The following is a 22,208-nucleotide window of genomic DNA, read 5'->3' on the forward strand; positions in this document are numbered from 1 at the left end:
ACAGCAGGTTAAGTACACACAACATTGATAAGCTGCTGCCGTTTTTTTCTTACAGGATAGAGAAATTACAGGCAAAAACAGCAATACAGCAGCTTACATACATGCTACAAGATAAACTGTTGCCGTTTTATTTAAAATATCAAAGATAAAGTACATACACTCACCCAAGAATGCCACAGGTATGACATTCTGCTAGGGGACTGTTTAAAAATGGCGCAAGCCCTTTTTAAAAGCTATGGTGAGATGGGATGGGTTACTGAGGGAAGGGGAGGGGAGGTAGCTTGAGTGGGCTGAACCAGAGGAATAAGCGTGCAAAGGCAGGAGAAAGACAATCAGGTATGTTTGCACACCGGTGAATAATAATACAAGCGAGACACTATTTAAGAAGCAGCCACATGGAGGGTAATAAAAGCGGGAGTATATTTGGGTTTGAAAAGCTGGAGTAAGTGGCCTTAGAAGCAGCCGTACTAGGCATGCAGGGGAGAGTCAGATTTTAAAGCAGTAAATTTGTTTTTTAATTTAAAGCAGTAATTACAATAACTTTCTTAGAGCTTATTTTTGAAGGCAGAGTGCAGTAGATACATACTTTGTCTGCCTTATTCAACTCTGGGATAGCTGATTTGATTTTGCGTGGCACTATGGAGAAAAGATAGACCATCACGAGTGCTGCCTTTAGGTGGGCACAGTGAGGTCAGAATTGGCTGGAGAGCTGTAATGTCCAAGTGTGTATTCTAAACAAGCCCCATTAATTCTTCTAGCAGCCTTCTCCTATGAAGCTGACTGCTTCTCCAAATGACTTGCACAAAATCTGCATACAGCTCTCATCCAACCTTCCATTATGAATGCTGCGTTCCCTACCTCTGCATCAGTGCCGGCCAAGATTATGAAACAAGCTTCTCCTTGCAGTCTGAAGTCAGTCACCAACTTCCTTCAAAAATAATCCTGATGTATAGATGGGAATTGATAGACATCAACACAGGGTTATAGGAATCGAGTTTGCTGAATGTCAGTAAATTGTATAGACATTCGCACCTGTGAACGTTAGTATAATGCATGCATTTTTCTCTTGCCATAAAGAACTGAAAATAGCCATCAGTCAGTGCTGATTATATGGCATGCTGGGACTGTTCCTGTATACGTGGTCTACAACTGACTGGCTTTTATTTCTCAAATTCCCATTTCCTACAGTTAATTTTCTCCAACTGTATTTTCTGTTGTATGACTTAACTGAAATAGTGTAATGAGTGCCTTCACCCCTGCAGGGTGCTTCTCTTTTCCCCACAGTTATGTGACCATCAAGCTAGCATTTTTTAAATGGGGGAGGTGCTGGATTGAAAGCCTATATGGGATACCCTACAAAAAAGGTATTAATTTTCTGTAACTTGGTAGACTTTGGTACAGCCTACCTCAGTACATCTAAGCTGACAAGTTTGTGTTTGACAGGTTTTACTCTGAATCCTCAGAGTGGACCCATATAAGTCAGCATTTTTTAAACACATTTATTAAATTATCACATATGACATATGCAAACATACATTAACAGAGAAAAACATGCCATATTAATATTTTTCCTTTTACATACAGTATATATCACTGTATAACTATAATCCGTCTAACATTATATAATTTGCTCACTTCCTTCCGTTAAACCTCACTTTCCTCTACAGTTTACATTTATTTATATGCAACTTGCTCCTTCTCTTTACTAAAGATCCCCTCCAGTTCTTTTATCTCTTTTACAATATTCCATACTTTAAATACAGTTGGTTTAGATGTTGATTTCCATTTTCTAGTAATTCATTTTTTGGCAGCCAAAAGAACTAAACTTAACATGGCCTTACTACTTTTAGGCAATTTGGATACTGTGACACAGTTTTAAAAGAATAATTTCCTTAGTTACAGCCATTTGCTCACCCAATATTTCTGACACAGTACTATAGAAAGAATTTGTAAAATCTCCTAGCTCATTACAATCCCAAAACACATGTTTCCAGTTACCTTTTTCTTCCCCATCACAAATCCAACATTTGCTGTCTATCTGAGGAAAAATTCTTTGAAGTCTGCTTAGGGTATGAAAAATACCTATGCAAACATTTCCTGGCAAAATTCCTAAATCTTCTGGACTTTGTTGCATATTTGGGAGCCATACATTTGTCCTCCCATTGTTCCCTTATAAATTGCTCTTACAGTCTCTTTCCAAGCTTTTCTATCCCCTTCTGGATTTATTATTACAGTTATCGCTCAATATTTTGTAGTAATTATGCATTTTTTAACAGTAGATTCCAGTCTAGATTCAACTAAAATCTATACCAGCGCAGGTCTTTCACTTAGGATTCCCATATCCCTTTCACTTTGCCTATAATCTGATATCAATCCCTGGTAGGGAAGGCGGTCTCTAGCCTGCAGTCCAAACATCTTCTTGGCCTCGTCTCACTCTAATACCTTTAGTTCTCTACTTATTAGCTCCCAATAACTTAGTTATTTTGCCAGTTTTTCTCAAATAATCCCAAGGCCATCCACCTCTTGACAATCTGCTGTACTTCTACTTGCAGTCATCTCTATTGGCAAAATGACCTTCCTCTGTTCTCTTGTTGGTTTAGTTCTTAGAATACCGTCTACTACTTTATGACTATAATATTATGCATGGTTGTTACTATTCTCTATTACGATCTCGATCCAAAATCTCACTCTCGCCTTATTTCTTGAGCTTTCTTCCTGCTTTATCTTCATCCCTTTCCACTGTGAATTACAACATTCTGCTTGTGTTATTTATATAACCCTTAACAATGTATCTCTAAAACATCCCTTCAAATCAGCTAATCCTAAACCACCTTGTTTTATTGGAATAATCAGCTTATCACAATTACCTCTTGCCTTCTTTCCCTCCCAGGTAAATTCCTTCAACTCTTTATTTATTGGCCACAACCTCTCCCTGGTTGATAAAAAACAAGACTGACCCATATATATATAAAATAAAAGGGACTAAAACATTTTCACTGCTTGTATCTTACTATTCTAATCCATAATCAAAAGCTTCCAGTTTCTCAATTTTTGTATTATCTTTTGTTTAGTGTCTTCCCACATATCCTTAGTAGCCTTTTTATTCCATTCCCCTAAATACTTCATCTTATCATGTCCCCATAAATACTGGTATAGCTGAACCAATTTTTGTGTGGTTACATAACTGACAGCTATGGCGTTTGTTTTATCTTCATTAATCTTATACCCCAAAAAGTCTTGAAACTGTCTCAAAATGTTCCACAACACTGAGATATCCTTTTATGGATTTACCAGGTGCAAAATAATATCATCTGCAAATAAAGCCAACTTTTGCTGATGATCACACCAACTGTAATCACTGAATTTCTAAGTCCCATATTTTATTTGCCAATTGCTCTACATATAAAGCAGGTAATAGAATGGAAAGAGGACACCCCTGCCTGGTTCCTCAGTTCAAACACAACTTATCAGAGAGGAACCCTCCTAATTTAATTCTTGCCTCTGATCATTAATATATCCTCCTAATTAACCTTATTATTGTATGAGGCAATGCAAATACTGTCATTGCCCTACTCACAAAATCCCAACACTGTCGGGAATGTTTCATCTACATGAAGACTCCTCAACAGCAGCTGCATTTTCTTACATTCTGCTTCACTCTGGGTCATCACTGTTCTATTAATATTGTCAACTGTTTGCCTCCCCTCCACAAAACCACATTGATCCATATCTACCAATTTTGGTAACATCTTTGCCATTCTTTTAGTTAGTATAGACATTAATACTTTATAATCATGGTCGAAAACTGAACTAGGTCTATATGGACTTGGGTCTGATAGGACTACCATTTTTAGAAAATATAGTCACGATAGCTTTCTTCCAAAATGTTGATGCTTCCCCTCCTTTTAAAATACGGTTAAAAAGATCTTTCAGAGCTTCATCACAGTCTTCCCTCCTAATTTCTAATGGAATACCATCTGTTTGAGACTTTACTGGAAATTTACTATACAATCACCACATTTTTATGTCATCCTCTCTTATCTTTATTTGCTGAGCCTCATCTACCTCTAATCTTGGCATACTTAAGACTTCCATGAATATTTTCATATCTGCTTTTTCTTGATTTCAACATTCCTCTGCTTTATATAATTTTTCATAAAAATTTCCAAACTATTTCTAATTCCTCTACAGCATCTTTGGTTATACTTCATGTTATAGGCTCCCTAAGTCTGGCTACAGCCCTTTCTACTTTCTGTTGCCCACTTTGTTGTGCTAAAAGATGTATGCTCTGCAATTATCAAAAACTAGTTGTGCCTCTTTTTCTGCAAGATTCCCCTTGTTCTGCAACACTTTAATGTTTGTCAGCCCCTCCAAATAATTCCTATTACTTCTTAACCATCTCTCTCTTTTATTTATATCCAATTTTAAACTTGATTTTCATTTTATCACACTCATTACAGACAACTTAAGAAGATATTTCTATTGTCCCTAATAACTTTCAAATAATTTCTACTACCCACTCTCTCCATTCTTCTCTTCTTAGCACACAGCTGGTAAAGTACTACTGTCTCATTTTTACTTCATTACCCTACATTTTACCTTAGTTTTTATAGGTACATTATCAAAATCAGTTTTTGGACAGGTGTCAAAACTTTCAATCAAATGCATATGGTACTGTGAAATGTAATTTCTATCCAGTCTTGCCCAGTTATTGTATCTTGTGGAATAAAATGTAAACTCTGTCACAAGTGCTTACTGCTGAATTCATGTCTTCTATACCAAATATTTTCATGAATGCCTTTAGAAATCTACTCTCTTTTATTTTTCCATTCAAGGTACCCCTGATACTTTCTCACCATTACAAATAAAGTTCTAGTCCCAACCTATAAGTAATATATCCTGCTGAAAGCTTATTATTTCTTTCAAAATCATCAAAAGCTCCGTAAATACAGTTTTTGCTGGAATATAAATATGTTTTGGTGTAATCCTCCTCCTCCCATACCAATGGCACCTTACTACCACAAATCTACCATTATGGCCTTTTTTACCCTGTTCTATCCCTATTGGACCCCCTCTAGCAATCAGTGTTTTTTCTCTCCTTTTCATTTGTTCCTAACATTCTGCTGAATATCTTTCCTGAAATCCTTTCTTTGTCAAACGCACATGCTCATGTCTTTCCAAATGCATTTCCTGCAACATTGCAATACTCTTTCCTTTTTATCTATACCTGTAAAGCCATTTTCATTCCAAGATAATATAGATAGTGTAACCACTACAATAAAAGGCTGATCTTTTATACAGCTGTTTCTACTCATCTTCATTTGAACCTATTTCAGTTTTTCAAGATTTTTATTACTTAATGAAAACCCTTAAACAAAAAAATACATTTTTAGAACATTCCCATTCCCTGTTAACTTATCATAAACACACAAAACTATGTACATATTCAAGCAATGAAGTTTAACCCTTTATATACAAACAATTGGCCAAAACCAACAGCTGCACCCACAGGCATTACCTATCCTAAATTTAAGATTACCCGGGTATTACCTATCCTAAATTTAAGATTACCCATGTTAAGGTGCATGTTACAGCCTATGTTTCCACTTACACTGATTTGAGTTTGTTCTTTTATCTCTATTCCCCTCCCAGATGTGAAAAACAGCTCAAATATTTTCAGAAAACCTTAACTTTTAGCTGCAGAAAAAATACTGGTTATCTTTAAATAAAGCTAAATTAAACACTGTTTTATTACATGCACTAAAGTATTCAGGTTGTTAGGGAGGCTGGTAACTGCTATTCACTCCCCATGATTTCCAACTTTACTTTTCACAGAGTTCAATTTTTGATACTTTTCCCTTCTGCCACAGTTTTGTCAGGACCTACATTTTTGTTGGTATGATTACAGTTTTACAAATCTAGGTCTTGGCTGCTATGAGTCAGCAAGTTTTGACCATAGTCTTCTTAGCAGACCCACATGAATCAGTTAACAATGGAATAAAATCCAGAATGAGATAGATACTGGCCTTCATCAGGTATTGTATTACTTATAGGAAACACCTTGGAAGCTGGTGTTTCACAATTTAAGTATACTCATATGTTATGAATTATCATGCAGATTATATATTCCTTGAAAAAGCAATTGTACATCTTAGGTTTTAAAGACTCTGGTTTTAACACCCACTGAGAATTTAGGAAACATCTAGCATTCATTCATTTTCTGATATCCATGTCATCTGATTCAGAATTACTTGGGAGATACAACCTGTGCCAGCAATAGAAAGGTGCAATGCAGAGAACAAATCATGGATGGGATAGCACCCCCATCACTGGATGTCCACCATACAAACAACTATGGGCAATATGGAGGACTGATAATTCAGTATGTGCAACTTGGAGGGATGAAAATTCAAATACCTGTACATCTTTGCAATGTGGAAGGAAAAAAGGGATACTCATAAAAAGCTCTGGAGGATAAAAGGAGGACTTGCATAATCTACAAAGAAGGTCTCCAACTGGAAGTGCACTGGAGAACCAAGTACTGTAAAGCAACAGCACTGACCTCTGACCCCTCAGCCACCCAATGTTCACTATAATCTGATTTAAAAGCTCAATTAAAACTAACTAGTTGTAGGATAACACAACTGTTTAATGTTTTTTTCATACATTATAATTGTCCTGCTTGCACTGTATGAATGATCATCACAATTTAAAATAAATATTTTTTATTTATTCTTTTAATTGTCCTGTTCAAATAATTTCCACACAAATGGATCCAATTAAAAATGCTAAAATAATCCTTAAATAGTGCCTCTGAGTAGCTGCCTGAATTTGCAACAGTATAACTTCACAGTTCCTTAGGGTGCAAAACAACCCATCACTAGTCCAAAATCATGAACTATGACAATGCCAGCAAACTTCTCTCAATCTCTATTCACTCACAACCAGTAAAATACTTACACCATGAAATTAGTTTTAAAGTGACATAAGACAGACAAGGTACAGCAGATGCCTCTGTGCTTTTGCTGTTGACTGCTTGCACTCAAAGCATTCAGAACTACTACAAGTCAGTTTACTTACATGTATGTCCTGGAATTCCTTCTCATTCTTGTTTTGCAAATCTTTAAAATCATTGACTTTTAATTGTAGGGATGATAAGGCTGTTTTTAGTTTGTCCTATGGATAATAAAATATAAATTTAATCAGAGACATGGACTGCAAAAATATTATGATTATGTTACATATTTAAGCAGTATGCTACAATGGACACTAAAGTTTTCTTTTGAAAGAAGAGCACAGTGGACACACATTCAGAGAGTGATGTGTATTTTAAGAACCAAATGTGCTAAATATGCAAAATTATGTACTTTATGAACTACACTGCACATTACATGCTCTGCACACCCTTTAATCCTAAACTGAATGGAATCAGAGGATTAAATCCTGAGCAGTAGTTAACATCATCATGCAACAACTACTGCCACTAAAGTGGGAGCATACACTGAGAAACAAAACTGTAAACTGTTACCCAAAGTAGCAGAGTCCTAGTTAGACACAGAATTAGGTAATGGCTGACAACATCCTGGGCATTGGTCTGTCCATTTCATTGCCTGTCAGACAGGCTGTGGATCCCAATACCCCAGCATTACACTCTCTCCAAAACTCATACAATAACATTATGTAGAAGACGACAACCTTTGATCCCATGTTAAATGTTCAGTGTAGGTAAAATGCTTCAAAATATGAGTAGCCTCTCTCATGCAATCAGAATGAAGGAGGACAAGCAATCAATAAGAAGTAAAACTGCAGCCAGTGTTCTCCATATCTCCTAGTCAAAAACAGAATTAAGCACTGCTTTAGGACCTCATGATCACGGACTTGCTCATGTCCTTATTTGACTCAAGATTTAGATTCTACAAATGTGGCATCAGCACTCTCTCCAGTATCTCCCACAGTAAGCTTATGTTAGACCTGTCTTTTCTGAATTCCAGTTTTTTGCAATGTGCACCTGCCTGAGGACAGCTGTTCAGGCAGCCATACTAATGTCTGCAAATAAGATTTCCTTATATTGCATGTGAGATACCACCACCCTGGACTTTCAGAATGGCTGCACACTGATCAACAGCTTAATTTCAGCTCTCCCAGTATGAAAAAGAGAGAGGGTTAGAGGCCAGTAACTCTGCCAGATTTAATAAATTCAGTTACACTGCCTGGTTGCCAAGAAAGAAGAAATTGAAGAGAAAACAGTGCCTGGGACAAATCCTACACCTGTTCAACAAAAAGCAGTTCAAGTTCCAGCTTTGGAGCAAGATATAGCTTCTAGTAATCTAGAAGAAAAACAAATCAAATGTGCTCAGAGCTGAAGAAAATAAATGAATCCTTGAAGAAGTATATGAACACAAATAACAAAAGGCTGGAAAAATTGAAAACAATTAAACAGCTACTCAAATGAAATGATATAACTGCAAAAATCAGAGGTCAAAATGAAGAATGGGCTCCCAGAATATTAGACTGCTCAAGAACAGGTGTTCCAAAAAAATGGTAGCGATAGACCACAAAGCACCTAGGGAAAACTTGAGATTTTATGCTGTACCAGAGAAACTGGAAGGAAAAAGACTGTATTAATTTTATGAAAGCACAAATAAGCAAGTCAACTAGAATTCCACAGCATGATTTGTTAACTTAAAAGGCACATCTTGCATTTGCACCAAACCTGGCAATGAGAAAACAGCCAAGGCCCGTGTTAGTAAACATGCAATCATGCCAACAGAAAAAGCTGATCCTGACAAAATTGTGTCAAGACAAAGTATTAAACTTGAAGACAGTAAAGTGTTTGAGCAAAATGTTTATTAACTGTACATTAGTCAGAAGAGAAAGAAATAAATCCCATCAGTCAGAGAATGTTGAAAGACAGATTTGAGATTCACGCCTTTGTATCCAGCTGACTCCTGGAGGATCAAAGCCATTTTTGATGCAAAACAGGCTGTGGAGGAAATGCAACAGTTTGTCCTATAAAATGTGAACCAAAAGTAGATGGGAATCTGCTTCTCATTCTTCTGATAATAGATCTCAAAACGAGACTTTGTCAGAGAAGCTTTTTTCAATGTTTCAAAGGAAAATGCTTTCAAAAACAGACAAAAGCATAGGAATTGACTAGAAGAATCATGAGTTCCTTGGACTTGAACTGCAGTCTGGGGATGGGAGATGGAGAAAAACAGGAAGAAGACCAGTAACACTGAAATCAGTGAATAAACATGAGATTATAAAGCATCAGTCATATTTCTGAAATATGGCTTTGCAAGAAAAGGGGAAAAAAACTGGACTTTTGTTGACTTTGTTAAACAAGAGGGGAACTGAAAAGCATATGCCCCACTTCATGTCATTAATATTTGGAAGGACACTGAAGGAAAAGAAAAAAAAATAACCAGGCAGTTCATGATATAAACTGCATGTTATACAGCAGAGCATTTTTGTTTATTGTATGCAATGGAGATATTAAAGTAAGCAAATACTTTTTTCTTCTTGTTTAGTTTAAAAAAATACAGATATTACAGTTTAAACCAAGATGAAAGACTGGATAAAAGCATGTTCATCTTGGATGGGGGATGGGGTGTAAAAGTGCACAGATTATAAAATGCATAGACTTGAAAGGTTTCTTCTCATACATTTGCATAGGTGCATGTCTGGATTAAGGCCCTTGGCTTAATCTAGTAACATTTTGTGCTAGCAAGTAAGAAAGACACCAATGAATGTAACAAAATTTTCATTTAGCAAATAAATATTCGGCTTGAGATGTATATAGTTGAGGGCAGATGTACATTTTATTCTTAGGTTTCCATGGAGACAATCGGCAATAAAAGGCAGCATTTATTTATGGCTAAGAATTAATGATTTCTGAAAATATATAATCTGTGGGAGGGGAATAAAGATAAGACCAGAACAGACAGCAATTAGCACATGTTGTAACATGCATCTTAGCATGGATAACCTTAATTTTAGGTTAGATTTTTGCCTGTGTATACAGCTATCAATTTGGGGACAATTATTCTTATCAGGATGGTTAAACTTCATTGTTTGAAGATGTACACAGTTTTGTGTGTTTGCTTTAAGTTAATAGGTTCTAGGAGTGCGTGTGTTTTTTTTTTTTGAGGATTTTCATTAAAACAAAAAGTCATGAAAAAACGTATAAAAGATAAACCTGCCAAACATTATTGGGTGTATGTAACACAAAAGCTGGGAAAAGACATTTAAAAGAACTGCTACATATAATAAGATGGGAATAATAACTTTGTATCAAAATGACTAAATTAAGCATATTATTTTGGAACATGAAAGGCCTCATTGGTATAGATGAAAAGGAAAGAGTTATAAGAATTATATTAAGAAATGCAGAGGGCAAATAGCAACTCTACAGGAAACACACTTGGAAAGAAATTAGCATGCAAATTTGATAAAGAAAGGATTTCAGGAGGGATATTCATCAGAGTATCACAAAGTAAAAGAACTTACACTAACTGCTAGTGGAGCTCCAACAGTGATAGAAGAGGAAACATGATACTGGGACTGGATTTGCAACATTAAGGATGAATCTCAGGAGCCTAGAATAGAACATATAACAAAATGAGGATAGATTTCTGGAGACATTTATGAAAATACTTCTTAAGGAAGATGTGACTTCAGTAGTAGAAACTCAGGGAGAATTTGCATATTATTCTACAAGGTACAATAACTGGGCTAGACTAGACAGAAATTATATTTGACAGGAACATATACATTTAATTGAAAGCTCTGACACACATTCAATAACTATTTCAGATCATGTGCCAATAACAACTAAGATAAAAATGCAGGGTAATGAAGTAAAAATGAGACACTGGCACTTCCTTACCTACTACTTAAAGAAAGTGATGAGCTTAAGAAATGGGCAGTAGAAACTTTTCAGGAATTAGTAGGAAATATTGAAATTTCTTCAGAAATTATATTGAGTAAGTAGGATAAAATGAAAGTGAAGTTTAACAATACAGTATAAATAAATGAAAAAAGGATATGGTTAAGAAGTAACAGGAAATATTTAGAGGGTCTTACTAAGGTCAAAGTATTGCAGAATATGGAGAAATGTCACAGAACAAGAAGAGGTACAATTGCAAAGTGCTAAAGAAAAAATAACCAGATAGAATAAAAGTAGCCAAATAATATGCATGAGTTTAGAAAGATTGCTGTTAAGCAGCTGTTTTTAATAACTACAGAGCACAAAAACTTTTAATGCAACAACTTAGGCAACATAAAGCAAAAAGGGCTGTTGCCAAACTTATGGAACCTATAACAAGAAAAATAACTAGAAATCCTGTAGAGGTATTACAGATATTTCAGAAATGTTATGAAAATTTGTAAAAGCAGAGAAATGTGGAAATCAAGAAAAAACATAAATGGAAATATTTATGGAAAAATTAAGAATAGTTAAGAGTCAAGATTGGAGGAGATCAGATAAAAAGAACAACATACAGTCAATCTGTAGGAAAGTTTCCAGGAATAGATGGTATTTCTGTGGACATTTGAAAGCTAGGAGGGAAGAAAGTGATAACGATCTGGAAGGTTTTAACAGTAGCCTATATGCGTAGGGTAGATGTTTAAGGCCCTGGATTCTCCTGGTGAAGAACCTTTGTGGTCTCTCCAGCTGTTGTATGTGATTTGTGAGGTACATCCAAAAAGGGGCATTGTACTCAAAAGTGGGTCTTATAAGGGAAGAATACAGGGATGTTATGACCTCCTTGTCCCTGGATGCGATACCCTTCTTAATGAGGTGGGCCATGTAGAATGTTTTCCGTACAACTGAGGCAATATGGTGGTCAAAAATCACTCTGTCCCAAGTCTCTCATGACTGATTGCATGCTTAGGACCTTATTATTAATGAGATAATTTGTGGGGGTGAGACTCTTCCTAAAGGGGATGATGATGCATTTTTTGGCATTACGTTTGAGGTCATGTTTTTGGTACCAGTCATTTCTTTGGGTGAGACCCTCTTGGAGGATGTCCACATCACTAGGGGAATTAATGACAGCACTCAGCTTGTAGTCATCTGCAAACTTCATCAGCCATAGCCTACTACTTTTGGCCTGCACCTCAGAAAAGTATATCTCAAACAACAGAGGCCCAAAGCCAATCCCTGGGGTACACCACTCATTACGGGTCTACTGCTTGAGGTGGCTTCCCCTATTTTTGACTAGGTGGATTCTATCAGTGAGCCAATTTGCTACCCATCTGGTAACATATGGATTAATGCCTAGTTGAGCAAGTTTATCTATTACACCTGAGTGAGGAATAGTATCGAAGGTTTTGGTCAAGTCAAGGTAGGTGGTGTGAACCATCATCTCCTCATGGCTTTGGTGACTGTCTCAAAGAAGTCAGCCAGATTTAACAAGCAAGACCTTCCCTTGACAAAATCAACCTGTGTGCGATTGAGTGTTTGGAGGTTGCCAATGTTCTTGTTAATGAGGTCCATGATAATCTGCTCCATGGTCTTGCAGATCAGGCTAGTTAAGCTAATGGGTCTAAAATTTACTGAATCAGTGGATGCTCCAGCTTTGTGTAAGGGGATGACAGTAGCTGTCCTCCACTCAGTTGGAACAAAGCCGGTACTTCAGCTTTGGTTGAATAGTATGCCTAATGGTGCTGCAAGTTCCTGCCTGAGTTCATGTAGGATGCAGCCTGGGATGTTATCGGGTCCCATGGAGGCTGTATTTTTTGCCTTTGAGAGGGCAGTGATAGCTTGCTCCCTAGAGATAAGGAAAGGAGGGGTAGGTGATAGCAATGTCCTGATTTACTGATGGGGGGTCAGAGGGGTGAAGTTTTTGCTGAACCTGTCTGTCAGCAGGTTGGCTATATCTTATAGTTTCATAGGATGATACTAGACTATTGTTCCAGAGGCCCTTATAAACCTAGCCATAAATTTCACCCATGTTCCCACAAAGTCAGCACCTGTTTCCCCTGTCCAGCTGGGACACAGCTGCGATCCCAGAGGTGTATTTTCTGTTTTTCATCCAGTCTTCCAGGTTCCTCTTAAAGACGGCTAGAGAGGTACTCTGCTTAACATGGAGATGGAGTCTATTTCACAGATGGGGGAGTCTTTGAGACACACATTTATCCCGGCAACAAGTTCTATTAATGCCACAGACCAGGATGAGGCCTTGCATGTGGGTTGCGTGACTGGAGTTTGACTTATGGATATGCAGCAACTCCATCAAGGCTGGGTCTGAGACGGCCTTGTATGCTAGACACAGGTCACCTTTAAGCAGTCTGTATGAGACTGAGTAGAGGGACAGGGCTTTTAGCCTATCTGTATAGGATAGGTGTTTGAGACCCTACATGTAGAAAGCCTTCCAAAGATTCTGTTCTATTATGCCACACAAGGATATGTGAGCAAAGACTAAGCAAAAGATAATATAAAAACTGAGTAACTGAAAGCTCTTCTTTATGGATACGGCTATCAAGATACAAGCTGTGAAAATGTTTTTAGTCCCTTAGTGTTATAGATAGGTCAGGCATTGTTTTTATCAACCAGTGAATCTATGGACAATAGTTGAAGGATTTTATCTGGGAGGGGAAAAGAGCAAGGGTCAAGTGGAATGATTTGGTGGGATATTTTAGGGCCCCGCAGTTAAGGCTCATATGCATAACACATGCAGAAAGCTATAATTCAAAACTGAAAGGGATGATGATGAAGTGGGGGACGAGATTCAAGAAGTAAGCAGATCCTAAAACAGAATAACAACAGCCACACAGAATATTATATTCATAAAGTAGCAGAAAGTATTCTAAGAATTAAGCCAACATGGGAATGGAGAAAAGAGGTTCTGCTGATAGGGATGACTGCAGTTAGGGGTACAGAGAACAGGCAAGAGGGGGCTGGAATTTATTGGAGAAAACTAGTAAGGGAATCAATGTACCGGTGACAAACAGCTAGTGATGGAATGGTGATCAAATGTGAAGAAACCAAGGAGACATATATTGACTACAGTCTAGAGACTGAAATGCCTATCAGAGATTGATAAAGGAGTACAGACAAAGAGTAAGGGATAGGGAAATCCAAAGTGTCAGGCTTGTTCTGGTAAAGTTTTTAATTGAATCTAGAAGTGAAGCTGCTGTTAAATAAGGGATAATTAATACAGCATACAAAATACTGCACAATAGCTACAGGAATCAATCTAATGAGGTTAAAAAAGATTGGGAAGAGAGCTTGGATAAGCAATTCATAAGGCAACAATGGCAGGGAATATGTATGACTCCCAAATATGCAACAAAGTCTAGAAGATTTAGACTTTTTGCATCTAAGTGTTTTCATTGGTATTTTTATGCCCCAAGGAATTTTTCCTCAGGTAGATGGCAAATGTTGAAGGCATGATGAGGAAGAAAGAGGTAACTGGAAACTTATGTTCGGGGAAAGCAACAAGTTGGTAGACTTTAAAAAATTCCTTACAGAATACTCTGTCAGAAATATTGGGTGAGCAAATGGATGTAACTCCAGAAATGATGTTTTTTTGTGCTGGGATACAGGATCTGAATTGCTTAACAAGGCCTTACTATGTCTAAGTTTAATTCTGGTGGCTGCCAAAAAAGCAATCAATAGAAAATAGAAATCAAAGTCTAAGGAACCTGCATTTGAAATTATGAATATTGGAACAGAGATAAAAGAAATGGAAGTGTGATCTTTAGAAAAGAGTAGGAGCAAATTGGAAATTGTGGGAGCAATATGTGACGAATAAGAGCGCAACCTCAGACACACAATAGCAAATCCCATCCCTGCACTACGTACCTCATGTATATAGCAGATGTCCTTAAGCACTAGTAATCCGAGTAACAAATAAAAGAGTAATATTGGCCACCACACCTCAAATGTATCCCATAATGAGGACTATTCCCCAAACATTATCCATGCCATGTTGTTTCCACACTGAAAGGGTTTGATATACCATTGTTAGGATATTTTTAAACACTTCCATGGTACATAATACTGAACCATGTTCATTGAACAAAATTTCTCTTTTTTTAAGAGCATGAGGAAGCAGTTACATATGAAGATGCAGGTAATAACCAAGCTTCATAGCTGAAGTCATTAGGTGTTCTCTATTTTGGAGGTGGAATGTTGAAAGCTATGATGGCAAATTATTCAGAAATGCTGAAGTTCAGGACTGTACTGCAGCTATTTAAATATCATTCCTGGAATACTTCCGATGATGCTGAAGTTCGGGATGTACTGCAGCTACTTAAATATCATTCCTGGAATACTTCAGATGATTTATCAGTCAACTCAAAATTATACACTTATTCAACTTTTCAGTTATTACAGATACCAGTAAGTAATTAATATTTATAAATCACCCATATCCAACATCTCACCAGACTGCCAACAATTAAATTACGTCCCTCAGTTATCCTGGGTCAGTAAATGAGAAGCTGCAATCCTCACTACTAACTCCAATATGAGAATGTCACTCAAACATAAGTAGTATTATACAATGTTCCACTAACAGCACAACAGGAATACACTATTTTTTGGGACTGGACTATATACCTCTGTCCACCAAAATATATTTTCTTATTACATACTTCAGAGCAAAGTGTCGCAGTTTCAGATCCCTGATACACTCAAAGTAAATTTAAATCTCACACATCCAAGCACTTCTGAGAAAGCCTAACACAGATTTCCAGCTGTGTCTCCTTCCCAAAATAATTCAGTAACACTGCCACAAATCAGAGTGTCTTCATGTCCTTCTAAAGGGATGTCCAACTATGAAAATTAATTATCAAAATAAACAATAGCTATGACCAGAACACTCAGGCCTTCGAGATGACTTGGGGAGTATCAAACAGGTAGAAGCACTCTCTAATCTCTAGAGAAAAACACTGGTTTCCAGCCACAATGTAAAGTAATGAAAAATATTTAAGAAGAAGAAAAATGATTACAAGATTGTAAATTAATAATTCTCAATAAACACTAGAATTCAATCACCAGAAATGTAAAATCAACTGCAGTATAGGAGTCCATTATTCCAGAAAAACTCTATCTTAATAACCACGCTTTTTTGATCTAACTAAAGAATACTGTCCCTGATTTACTCTAAGATATAATAGCAAGGCCAAGGCAAGTTTACAGTTTTCTTGGCAAGTTCTCTTTTCTTGGTGTCCACTGACTGCTCAGTACCTGACAAACTGCTCAGTCTCAACTGCATAATTTCAAAATGCTAACACTCAGCTGTTTAAAAAAATCTTTTTCTGTCAATCAACTGTTTAAATAATCTCTTAGCAAGCAGGAGCATTCCAATGACATCACTCACTGTTCAGTTGATTCCCCACAGTTTGTACTTTAGAATTTCCCTCTCAAACATGCGCAGTTAGAAATGTAACAATGCAGTGACACATTCTTTAAACAATCTGTTTAAACAAGAAAATACTCAACATTTTAAAACTGGTTTACATTTTCACAATTAGGCATGCTGACAAGTTAATATGTACAGATCTCCTGCCAGACATGCTAATACAGATGATAGTGTTTTCAGTTTCTTCACATAGCTTGTATAGGGACTGCCAACCACTTAACCTCACTTGTTTGTTGCTGTGTAGATGCTAAGCAATAAATATTCAAATAGGTGCATTCTATATCATTATTATCATACATTACGCTTACTAACTCTGGCAGTGTTAAAACAGGTAGGCAGGAGGAGTTATGAATTGCGTGCATATACCCATGGCGTGATTATGAAGTCAAGCACGTCTGTCAACAAAACCATGTTCCAACCTGTGCGAAAATGTTAACATGGTGATTCTTTGAGATATCAGCACCACATATTCTAAATGACCTACTGGAAGATTCATAAAGTCTACTGTATACGTGCCACACATCTCAAAAAAGTAGTATAACCTAAAGGGACACTATCACTCTAAGTACAGCTATTTAATGAACCATGCTCAAAAATGTATCTTTCTCAAGAATGAGAAATGTCTCTGCAAGGTGATTGTTGCCCTAAAAGAATCACAAGTAAATATCAATTTGAATGGTACGGAAGGCAAATAAGATGGGTGAATGATCTTTTCTTTTTTTTTTTTTTTGGTCAACACTATTCACAATTCTGTAATACCTAGTAATAGTGTTAGATACAAGCATACTGGTCATCATGTACTCTGAAATAATTCAGCTGTCATGTATTAGTAAAAGCTTACAGTTTACCTACAATTATTACACTAGTCACAAAAGCATTGATACTTCACTTTAATGACAAAAAGTATGTGACCTCATGGCAGAAATGGTTAAAACCCTTACTGCACCTGAAATGACCCACGTTTGAAGAGCAGAATGGAAGCTAGATTTTCAGTAGGGTGAAAATTGGAATGTCCAGGCTCATTACAATAAGCAGTGTAGGAGCCTGGCCAAATCCATGCTGCATAAGTGATGATCCACTTTGTTTGGAGGTTGTGCATTCAAACGTCACACATTTACCACCAATGTACAGTCACCAAAAAGAGGGCAAACATGCCACTGAGGGGGGCAGTAGTTGGGGCATACTCCCCAGCAGCAATATGATTATGCATCAGTGACCTCAATCCCACCAGCCCTGTATGTGGGTTGGGTTAAGCCAGGGAGGGTGAAACTAAGGTCAGTCTTGTTAGAGAAGCTGGCTGTCAGCTGCATGGAGAAAAAAATATTTATACTATAGCTTCAGTTCCTGCCGCCTACTACTGATATCTACTCTACCAACAGAGGGTTTCTGCACATGCCTCCACAGTGAGTGTATACTGCCTGGCTAGGCATAACTATTTAAAAAATAAAGGAAAGGTAATGTTAGTAAGTAAAACAAATGTATTAACTTCCCTTTACCTTGTTTACCCAGTTTTAAATTTTTTACTACACTTTATTCCAACTGCCCCCCCCCCAAAAAAAAAAAAGCAGCTGTCTATAATGGAGAGTGTGCATAAACGTATCATTCTTTTCCTTTGTTTGTATTAATAACTTACGGAATTCTGTCACCACTCTGTGACATCCCATAGCTTGTCTCATTAGCAATTAAATATTTTTGTTGTTGATAAACCAGATGCAAACCCCAAACTGCAAGAATTAATTATTTAAAACAACCAAACAAAAAAAGTCCCACCAATGAAAATTTAATTTTAGTGAAACCCTGCTCTTCAGTTAAAAGCCTTCTAAGGGGTAAACAAATGTTTTGGTCATCTCTGGTGCCTGCAGTGTGAAAAGTACTTAATAAAGCCATAAAGTGACCAACAGATAGCAACCACCTGAATATGACAGAAGACCCATTCCTCACAATTTTTCAGTTGAAGCCTGGATATTTAATTAGGTATTTGCTTTTTATCTTATTTTAACAATAGTTAACTAAAAAGTGTTATACACCTTGTTAATTCACTACATATAGCAGGTAACTGAGCTGTCCCAGTACTTTTGTGTAATTTAATTTTCTTTTCACTATTTTACCTCAAGCGACTTGTGCAGAACTGCAGCTAGGTCATCAGGTGCCCTGTGCAAATTCCACCAGTGACAACCCCCTTAACTCAAAGTTGAGAAACAATAGAAAAAAAGTCTTCTCAAAGTTGAAGAAAAAAGAAGCTCTTCTCTGAAACGGTAACAAGCTGCTTACTACTAGTCTAAAAAGCTGCTTGTTACAGTTAAATCACTATGCAATGATAACTTTGACACTTCAGTCATGACTGTAAATGCAGTATCAGTATTCATTCATGAGGATAGTACCGCTGTCCCCTACCATCAGCCCCGCAACAGCTTGCACTTGGGGGCAGTGAACCTTTTCAATGCACCCCAGTTAGACTCTGGTCTTGTGTTTCTGGTTCTGACCATTTACCATTTTGTTACCTTCAGTACAGTTTGTGCCATTAGAAAGATGAGGTCTCCAGAACTGTACACGCTACTACATGTAGCACCTCACTGTCCATACAAGACACCTTCCTCTCGACTACCTTTGTCCAGTCTATGCCCATAGAATGAGGAGGTCCCTAGAAATGCACACAGTAGTAAATAAATGTTAGCAACTATATGTATACAGGAATAACGTTTTTTTGCTTTAGCTTGTGATCACATCCTAGTATCCCAACAATTTTTTTGTCCCTTTGGACCTCAACCTACAGACCCAGCCCCCTGTGCCCCACATCCATGCCAGAACTATCAGCTATACTCCTACCCCCTGGCCTAATCCAGTATTGCTGGGGCCGGTCGTGGATCCTAAGGGCATCCTGGTGGGGGGGTGATTCTCTGTGCTTCCATCTGTTTTTGTTTCTTTTATATGCCCAACCCACTCCCTTTCGTCCATACCTGGGTTCATCGACTATGTCCTACAAAAAACTCCTCTCTTTGGACCACACCTTCCCTTAGGATGTGTCACTGACAAGTGGCCTCCCACCCAGGATTGGCACACCCAACCCTCCCTGTCTGTCAGTCACTCGAGCTGCTAATTGATCCTGGGTTGCCTGGGCCATACTCAGGGCTTTATATCTCTATGCCACCGGGGTGGTTACTATCCCAACAACCTTTGTAATTGGTGGTTATTATCCCAATAATCTTTGTAATTCTCTCCATGATTTATTTATTTATTATGTATTTATTTATTGACATTTGTAAACCGGGAAAGTCCACTGGGTCAGAATAACTCATTTTCAGTGGAGACCTGGGGAGAAAAGCTCCAGTAACAAATTAAAAATTACTACAACAAACAACTAAACAAAAATTATTATACAACAGGATATGTTGTACAGTAATAAGAAACCATACACATATACATAGCATTTCTTAGTGATAGAAATATACAGAGTACAATGTAATTATGCAGTTACAGTAAAGGACAATAGAACTTGCACAGTATATAAATAGATAACTTGTTGAGGACATTCAATATAAACAATCCTGACACATAGTATACTCTGTACAATATGAAGGAGATTATACTTTTACCTTGTGGAAATGCTTCGAAATGATGTCTGCTTACATTTAGGTAATCAGATAACATCACCCCAACTTTCCTTCATCGTGTTAATGCCAGCATTATCCTGCCAAACACTGCACTCATGGCCAGTTAAATTTTACCATTTGACTATTTTGGGTAATCGGTTTAAGCTGCCATGCTCAATGCCATCCCTCGGACCTTGCCAGATAACTTCTCATCCTTTTGAACCTGATTGTGTCTCACTCTTGTTGCATAAAAGCAAACACCATTTGTGTCTCATCTCACTTTCAATATATTAACTGCACTACTCCAAGCCTTCTGAATGTATGCATTATACATAAGATGTCCTTGTAAAGTCTAAGCAGGCAGTGACCACAGCTCCTTTCTCATCTAATGTCCTGGTTATCAAGTGAGCTAACAGTATAAAAGTGGCCTGGCATAACTTTCTTGTTATGTGTCCATGTAATCGTAATCCATGGATATTTGCACCCATGAAGATTCCATCATGAGTACGACTGCAGACTCTTTCTTACTATCTAAGCAAAAATAACATATCTGAGTAACCTAACAGTGCCCATGAAGATTTCTGTCACTAGTATGATGGCAAACCCTTCTTACTATATAAGCACAACAACACCTTTAAGCAACATAAACAGCAAACTCTTTTGAAAATGACAATTCTCTATACTCACAAAGAGAACTGTAACTCACCACCTGAAAACACAGTGGATTCTTAACATACAGACGTTAATGGTATATTGTCTATGCTACAAGTCTGTGCCTGAAAATTTTCAATTTTATGTATGCATTCACCATCTACTACAATGAACTAAGAACCATCAACTTTGTAGACGGAAATTCAGAAAGAAAGTTCATGTGTCAACACAATCCATACATAAATCCTGCTACTTAATGGCATTCATCAGGTGTGCCCCTTACCTTATACACACTGACTGCCTCATGCAGGAACACAAAACTGTGGGTGGAATGTCTGGGAACACACAGGACGCAAACAAACGTTTCATCCTCCTGACAAAACAACTCCAGCCTCCGTCTGTGCTCTCCACAGCATTGCTTTGTTCTCCTACGTGCATCACACATATTCTGCATCTCTTCTTTCTGCCTGGTCACTTTCCTGTCTCAAGGATCACAAGTTCGGTTCTTGGGCTCTTTGAAAAGCAGCAGCCAGTTTTACAATCTATCTGGGCATTTTGGTGGGAAGGATATGTTTATTTTACGAATCCTGTTAATGCAGACTCAATAGAACTGGTTTCTCTAATCTAGAATCACTGCAGCTTGAAACAAACTCAATAAATAAACTGTCATAAGTAACTACAAAAGGCATATCATAAGCCACAGTAACATCAACTTTGTTTTTTAGTTTCATTTCCAGAGCACAGGAAGCAGAATGTGTGGAGAAATGACCGCCTCCATTTAAAGGGGCAATGCACTTAGCAGTTTTACCACAACTTGCTCATTATCTGAGAGCGATGACTTTTAAACTGCTGTTTTAATGGAAGTGTTCTGCTCTGTCAAATTTGACTAAATCAACTAAAGCGAAATATTCTAAGTAAATTAAAATATACAAAGACATATATACTCAAGTTTTCTCACCCTGCAACTTTTTCTGATATTTCCTTTCTCCTGTACTTCATTCCAGCCTGTTCCTCCCTTACCTATTCCTAAATTTAGTTACACAGTTGTATAGTGGGTTGCTATGCTAGTAACAGAGATCATTTCTCACACAGGTGAGAACGACGGCAATAGGCGCAAATGATGTTTGCATCGATTTATACAAAAAACTTAATGCACATGTGAATCAAATAATTAGTACATGCCATTTTTTATTTATTTATTTATCTGAATTTGTTTGCTAGGGTAAAGCACTGATCTAATCTGACCAATTTCAGTCTCAGCTCGGGGTCAAAAACTGACCAGACATACAAAATAGGCAATAATTTACCAGATGTACAAAACTTTCAAAACATTTGAAAAATTAGACTAAAATAAATGAGAGACTTCAAAAGGAGTAAAGGCTCTTAGTGGCAGAGTGAAAATGGAGAAGAGTTAAAGCAGACAAGAGATCTCATATCTGACTTATACATACATATATATGTACGTATGTATATATATATATATATATATATATATATATATGTGTGTGTGTGTATAAAAACAAGAAATGAGCAGAACACAAGCCAAGCCACCATCTAAACTTCTTTACGACACCCATCCTTTATCCCTAAGCAG

At 37.2% G+C, this 22,208-nt stretch overlaps 1 protein-coding gene across 1 annotated transcript in view; it reads right to left on the reverse strand.

The window, feature by feature from the left end:
• The window catches only part of LOC122813954 (zinc finger protein 34-like), a 147,938-nt gene extending 126,593 nt beyond the window's left edge, over window positions 1-21,345 (reverse strand). The window contains exons 1-2 of the mRNA XM_044086498.1: window positions 20,898-21,345; window positions 7,081-7,176 (exon numbers count right to left, since the gene is read on the reverse strand). Of these exons, the coding sequence (XP_043942433.1) occupies window positions 7,081-7,176; window positions 20,898-21,068 (267 nt within the window). The 5' untranslated portion in view covers window positions 21,069-21,345. The remainder of the gene's footprint in view (window positions 1-7,080; window positions 7,177-20,897) is intronic.
• Between the last annotated feature and the right edge of the window lie 863 nt (window positions 21,346-22,208).

This window comes from Protopterus annectens, chromosome 10.part0 (genome assembly GCF_019279795.1).
Source record: "Protopterus annectens isolate FY-2018-M chromosome 10.part0, PAN1.0, whole genome shotgun sequence".
NCBI lineage: Eukaryota > Metazoa > Chordata > Ceratodontiformes > Protopteridae > Protopterus > Protopterus annectens.